We start from the raw sequence: 7,065 nt of genomic DNA, 5'->3' as shown, positions 1-7,065 counted from the left end.
TAACATAAATAATGAATCTCCACGGATAACCAATCTTAGTTGTCTGTTGGATGGAAAATCTTGTTTCTCTGGTTCTGGTGTGTGTTACCTATTTCTTCTTTGTAGTTAATCTCTTTGAGTATTTTCTCTAGCGCTGGTTTTGAAGACATAAATTCCTTCAGTTTCTGTTTGTCATGGAAGCTTTGTTTTTGTTGCCTTTAAGATTCTCTGCTTGGCTTCCACATTGGTCATTTTGACAATTATGTGGCGTGGGGATCCTCTTCTCCGATCCTGTCTAAAGGGAGTTCTATAAGTTTCCTGGACCTGTGTATCGACCTCTTGCTCTATGTTTGGAAAATTTTCTGCTATTACTTCCTTGAAGAGATTGTTGATCCCTTTGGTTTCACTTTCTTTTCCCTCCTCTATTCCAATTATTCTTAGGTTAGCTCTCTTAAAATGGGCCCATATTTCTTCAATGTCAGATTCCTGCTGTCAGATATTTTTTTCTAGATTAGAAACTATGCGTTCATTTTTGGAATGATCATCTTCTAAGAGCGAGATTCTGTTCTCCATGTGGTCTAATCGGTTGTTCATGCTTTGAATTGAGGCCTTTACTTCATTAATTGCATCCTTTATCTCTTTTTGGCTCTCTCTGAATTCTTTTCGAAGCACCTCTATTATTTCTACAGTTATTTTCCTGATTTGATCTTCTACAAATCTCTGATTTTCTGTTTTATCGGGTTTTGATGTTGTGGGGTTGTGGGCATTCATTGCTCCAGTATTATTCCTCTTTCCCATGATTTTGGAAGTTTGTGCCTTCTCTGGGTTCTTCCCTTGGGTCACTATGACTTCACTTAAGGTGCTCTGGATCTCGAGTCTGTAGTATTTCAGACCCCACTACTCCTTTACTGGGTTGTATCACAGAGTCTCCGACCCAGGGAGTCGATAGAGGCTGCTTTAGACTATGGGGGGTGCCAGGTTGCACGTTCTCCTATGGTGTGATATCTCTGCCACCGCCCCTCCCCCACTGGGTCAAGTCCCAGGGAGTACAGTACTGGGATTTCTCCTCTGTGGCCCGCAATTTGACTCACTGTTCTTGAGTACGCAGATATAGCTGTACTGGACTCGGTGAATTCACTGCTGCTGCCGCCGGTGGCAATATGGAGCCGCTGCCACGCCCTCGGCAGTGAGGCTGGCATATTTTTTCTTCTCTGGTTTTGAGTTCCACTCTGAGTCCCTGCAGCGTGTGCTGATCTCAGCCACTGGGAGCTTTAGATGCTCCCTGCGCAGAAAGATCCCGCCTGGCTGTTCCGTAGCGGCTCACCTCGGCTTGCTGTGGCCCTCCGGTGAATTCGCCGCTGTCGCCAGCAGTATGGCTCTGCTGCCGCGTCCTCGGGTGTGAGGCCGGTGTATCTCCTCTGTGGCTCTGAGCTCTGTTCTCAGTCCACTTTCTCTCTGGAGCCTGGTGATTTTTTTTTTTTTCCCTCTGGTGATGGTGTTTTCTGGCTATGAAAGGCGCTGATTTTGTGGTAATGGAGATTGGTTGTTAGCGGGGCTCTTAAGCCCCGCTTTTCTCGGTCGCCATCTTCCCGGAAGTCTTCAAAAAATATTTTAATGAAATAATTAGAAAAAATAAAATATCTTATTATCCACTGTAATTGCCCATCCAGTCAAACCTAAAGTAGTCTAACTTTTCCCCATTATGTTTATCTTTTTTTTTTTTTTTTTTTTTTGGTGGTGGTACTGGGGTGGAACCTAGAGGCTTTCTACCTCTGGGCTATACTCCCCGACCTATTTTATATTTTATTTGGAAACAGGGTCTCACTAAGTTGCTGAGAGCCTCACTAAGTAGCTGAGGCTGGCTTCGAACCCATGCGTTCCTCCTGTCTCAGCCTCCTAAGCGCAGGGAATACAAGCATGCACCACCACGCCCGGCTTATGTTTATCTTCTATGCCATGTTAACTTTTGTTTAATATGAAAATTAATAAGCTAGCTAACAGGTGAATGAAATTTGATAAATTTACATGTTAAAGATGTAAAGACATTGTAGATTTTTAATAAAATTTTACTGTATAATGGAGATAACTGGTTTTGTAATTACTTTTTTTTTTTTTAAACTGGGGATTGTACCCAGGGCCAATTCTACCTCCAAGCTATATATCCTGCCTTTTTTAATTTTTATTTTTGAAACAAGGTATCACTAAATTGCTGAAGTTAGCTTTGAACTCATGATTCTTCTGTTTTATCCTAGTAGATCTTGGCATTACAGGTGTGCACCACCATACCTGGCAATTAAGTCATATTTCTTTTTTCTTTTCTTTTTCTTTTTTTTTTTTTTTTGAGGTACTGTGGTTGGAACTCGGGGCATTCTACCTCCAAGCTACACCCTCAGTTCTGTTTTTTATTCTTTATTTTGAAACAGGGTCTCATTGAGTTGCAAAGGGCCTCTAAGTAGTAGGTGAGGCTGGCTGCGAACTGTGATCCTCCAGTCTCAGCCTCCAAAATGCTGGGATTACAAACATGTGCCACCATGCCCGGCTCAATTAAGTCATATTTCTGATATTCAAAGGCATTTTTTGTAATCTGAGCTTCAAAAATGTATATATAAAAACGAAGAGCTGTTAATTGAGAATTTGTAAAAATAATATATACTAAATTGCAAGAAAATGTGGTAGATTTGAAAACTTCTAGGCCCTCAATCCTGGATAATAAAACAAATATTATTAGTTCTTAGTTGAGCACACTCACCTAAAAAATAATAATTTTAGAAAATATCTTTAATGTATACTTGAATATGGGAACAGATAATTTCACTTATAATTATATATTCATAAAATCAGAATAACTGCTGGGCATGGTGGGGCATGCCTGTAATGCCAGAACCTGGGAGGCTGAGACAGGATGTTCATAGGTTTGCAGCCAGCCTCAGCTACTTATAGTAAGAGCCTATACTTACAACATGGTCTTACTTACAATGGTTATACTTACTTACATGGTTAAGTATGATGATCTTACAATGATCTCACAACTCAGTAAGACCATTTTAAACTAAAAAAATAGGGCTGGGGGTATAGATCAGAGGCAGAATGCCCCAGGTTCAACCCCAAATACCACATACATACACATACACACAAACAAATGAGAATAACTGTACTGAAAAGAAATTTGGGAATTGCTGAATTTTGTGGTTCTCAAAGTATGGCTTGAGATCAGCAGTGTCTGGATGATTTGGGAACTTGTTAGAAAGTTTCTCTGGTCCTACTCCAGGCACCTGACTCTAGAGGTTGGGTAATCTGTTTTAACAAGCCCTTCAGGTGATTGTTATGTGTGCTAGTTTGACAATCAGCTGGGGTGGGGGGGTGCACACTTTTAATCTCAGTACTTGAGAGGCTGAAACAGAAGATTCACAGGTTTGAGGGCAATCTCAGCAATTTAGCAAGGGCCTCAGTAACTTAGTAAAACCTTGTTTCAAAATTAAAAAAAAATAAATGATAGGGTTAGAGATGTAGTTCAGAGGCAGAATTCTATTGGTTCAATCACAGCACCACCACACATATACAAGTTTAAGAATCACTGGTTTAATCCATATCTTTTTTTTTTTTTTTGCAGGTCTGGAGATGGAACCCAGGGGCATTTGACCTCTGAGCTACACACCCTGCCCTATTTTTTATTTTGAAACCGGGTCTCACTGAGTTGCAGAGGGCCTAAGTAGCTGAGGCTCTCCGTGAACTGCGATCCTCCAGTCTCAACCAGTCTCAACCTCCCAAATGCTGGGATTACAAGCATGAGCCACCACGCCCAGCTTCCATACTTCTTTTTTAAAGTTGGAATTAGGGAGCCCCACAGATATTAGCTGAAATTAAAAATATTTAAAAATAAAACAGAGCCGGGCGTGGTGGTGCACGCTTGTAATCCCCGCGCTTGGGAGGCTGAGACAGGAGGATCGCATGGGTTCGAAGCCAGCCTCAGCTACTTAGTGAGGCTCTCAGCAACTTAGTGAGACCCTGTCTCAAAATAAAATATAAAATAGGTCTGGGAGTATAGCCCGGAGGTAGAAAGCCTCTGGGTTCCACCCCTAGTACCACCAAAATAAATAACTAAAATAAAATAAAACAGTGGACTTCATCTGAAAGAACCTAACTCAGCTTGCTTTTTGTGTGTATGTGTATGTTATTGGGGATTGAATCCAGGGGTATTCTACCCCCAAGCCACACCCCCAAGCTCTAGTTCATTTTTTATTTTCAAAGAGAGTCTAAATTTCAGAGGGCCTAAATAGATGAAGCTGGCCGTGAACCTGGGATCCTCCTGTCTCTGCCTCCCAAGTACTGGGCTTACAGGTGTGGGGCACCATACTCAGCTTAGTTTGCTTTAAAAGCATGTTTTATACAACTCTACATTGTTTCTCATTCCATGCATAGTAATTTTCCATGGCTACTATAGCAAGTATACAGGGAGTTTGGAAATTTACCAGACATCTATTATCTTACAGTTCTGTGAAGGCCAGGAATCCAGTATCTGTCTCATTGGTTCAAAATCAAGTTGCAGAAGCCGGGCGTGGTGTCACAGGCTCGTAATCCCAGCATTTTGGGAGGCTGAGACAGGAAGATTGCAGTTCAAGGACAGCCTCAGCTACTACTTAGTGAGGCCCTTTGACACTCAGTGAGATACTGTTTCAAAATACAGAATAAAAGCCGGGTGTGGTGGCGCACGCTTGTAATCCCCCCCCCCCTTGGGAGGCGGAGACAGGAGGATCGCGCTGGTTCGAAGCCAGAAGCCAGCAGCGCTGGTTTAAGAGACCCTGTTTCCAAATAAGTATAAAAATGGGTGTTTGGGAGTGTAGCCCGGAGGTAGAAGGGCTTCCAGGAACCCCAGTACCACCAAAAAAAACAAAACAAAACAAAAAAAAACCAGAATAAAAAGTAGGGCTGGAGTGTAGCTCCAAGGTAGAATGTCCCTGGATTTCAAGCCCAGTGCCAAAAAAAAAAAAAGATAAAACCAAGTGCTTTTTTGCCAAGTGCTTTCTTACAAGCGTGTGCCACCATGCCAGCCTTAAAATGTACTATTTTATAACATAAAAATGAAACAGCTGGGCATGGTGGCACACGTTTGTAATCCCAGCGCTTGGGAGGCTGAGATAGGATCACACAAATTTGAGGCCAGCCTCAGCTACTTAGTGAGGCTCTCTGCAACTTATTGAGCCCGTTTCCAAATAAAGTATAAAATAGGTCTGGGAGTATAGCCCAGAGGTAGAAAAGCCCCTGGGTTCCACCCCCAGGACCACACACACACACAAAAAAAAATGCAAAATACAATATAAAAAATAGGTCTGGAGTCAGTCGTGGTGGCGCTCGCTTGAAATCCCAGCGTTTGGGAGGCTGAGACCCTAGCATCACGGTTCGTGGACAGCCTCAGCTACTTAGTGTGACCCTCAGCAACTCAGTGAGACCCTGTTTTAAAATAAAGAATAAAAAATAGGGCAGGGGGTGTAGTTTGGAGGTCTAATGCTTCTGGGTTCCATCCCAACACCCCCTCCCCCCAAAAAGAAGCTGGGTGTGGTGGCGCATGTCTACTCCAGGAATTGGGAGGCTGAGACCAGAGGATCGCAGGTTCAAGGACAGCTTTAGTAAGTTAGAGATTCAGCAACCTAAGAGAAGTTTTCAAGTTAAAAAAAAAAAAATAGGGGTGGGGGTGTAGTTCAGAGGTAGAACGCCCTAAGGTTCAACCCCCAGTACCCCCAGCCCTACACACACAAAGAAAGAGAAAAAAGAAGAGAACCCACAGGATGGAGTTTCCGAATTTACTATCGCCTGACTGGTGTACGGACTGTTTTCCGAGGGTCAAGCACAGAAAAGTCAAAGCTCTTTTTTCCAGCACGGGTATCCAAAGGGCATGGGTGGCACGTCCTCGCATTACTGTTACCCTCAGGGCCCTGGGAACTGAACTTTCCCTGGTGCTTTCCGGTGTCAGCACGATGCGGTTCTGGTGGTCGTGACAGCCAGGCCCGGGCCCTGGGGGGCTCCCCCGGGCGCGCTCGGGTTCCCGGGGCGATGCCCTCAGCGACCCGCCCTCTGCGCCCCGAAACTTCTTCCAAACGAGTGTGCAGGCGACCCCCTTTCTAAACGTGTGTCCGCTCTCTTTTTCCTCACTTGGCAAATTCTAAGGCCTCCGCTCCGAAGGGAACTTGCAACATTTCTAGCGCCCGGGCGGGCCGGGGCGGGCGCGCTGGGCGGCCATGGCGGGCGGCGGCGGCGCGGGTCCGCGGCGGGCCGGGCCGGGCCGGGGCGGCGGGCGGCGGGCGGGGCGGCGGCGGCTCGGAGCCGGGGGAGGAGCGGCGGCGGCTGCTGTGGCGACCGACGCGAGGCGCGGCCGGCCGGGAGACCCACCCCTGTCCACAGGGGCAGTGGCGAGCGCCGCGGCTGGAGCGCCCGCCGGGCGGGGAGGCGGGACGCGGCGGCGGCGGGGAGCGAGGCGGCGGGGCGCCCGGCGGCCGCGGAGACGAGCGCCCGGCGGCGCGGCCATCTTACGGCCTGGGACGGAGGAGGCGTGTTCGAGCGCTCGCCCGGCCCTTCCTGCCCGGGCCCGCGGCGGAGGGGCGTCTGCGGCGGCCGCGGCGGGCGGTGGATGGGGAGTCGTGGGCCGCGGGGAAGCGCCGGGAAGCGCCGCCGCCGCCGCCGCCGCCCGCGCCGCCCCCGAGCCGCCCGCGGAGGAGCGCAGGCCGCGGGCCTCGCCGCCGCGCCCGGGCCCCGGCGCGCCTTTGTGTAGGCCCGCGTGGGCGCCGACGGCCGCGCCGCGCCCGCCACCCTGCGGCGGCCGCCCCGCGGCGGCGCGGCCCCTCTTCCCGGCGAGCGCGGCGGCCGTGCGGGCCATGGACTAAGGAGGCGGCGGCGCGGGCGGAGGAAGATGGCGGCCGGCAAGAGCGGCGGCGGCGGCGCCGGGGAGATGACTTTTCTGGAAGGTAGGCCGGCTTCTCCCCGGCGGGGAGCAGGCCCCGGAGCCTCGGGCTTTCCTGCGGCGGCGGCCGGGGCCGGGGGCGGCGGGCCCGGGGGCGGCCGTGCTGCGGGCGCCGGGGCTCGGGGCGGGCCCGG

The 7,065-nt window shown here is 49.0% G+C and overlaps 1 protein-coding gene across 1 annotated transcript in view; it reads left to right on the top strand.

The window, feature by feature from the left end:
• Window positions 1-6,880: 6,880 nt before the first annotated feature.
• Window positions 6,881-7,065, top strand: part of SENP6 (SUMO specific peptidase 6) — a gene marked incomplete at both ends in the record, with an annotated part of 96,151 nt that continues 95,966 nt past the window's right edge. The window contains one exon of the mRNA XM_080700507.1: window positions 6,881-6,935. Within this exon, the coding sequence (XP_080556633.1) occupies window positions 6,881-6,935 (55 nt within the window). The remainder of the gene's footprint in view (window positions 6,936-7,065) is intronic.

Source organism: Muscardinus avellanarius (assembly GCF_963383645.1).
Source record: "Muscardinus avellanarius genome assembly, chromosome: 8".
In the NCBI taxonomy this organism is placed as follows: domain Eukaryota; kingdom Metazoa; phylum Chordata; class Mammalia; order Rodentia; family Gliridae; genus Muscardinus; species Muscardinus avellanarius.
This window is presented reverse-complemented; position numbering and strand designations above follow the sequence as displayed.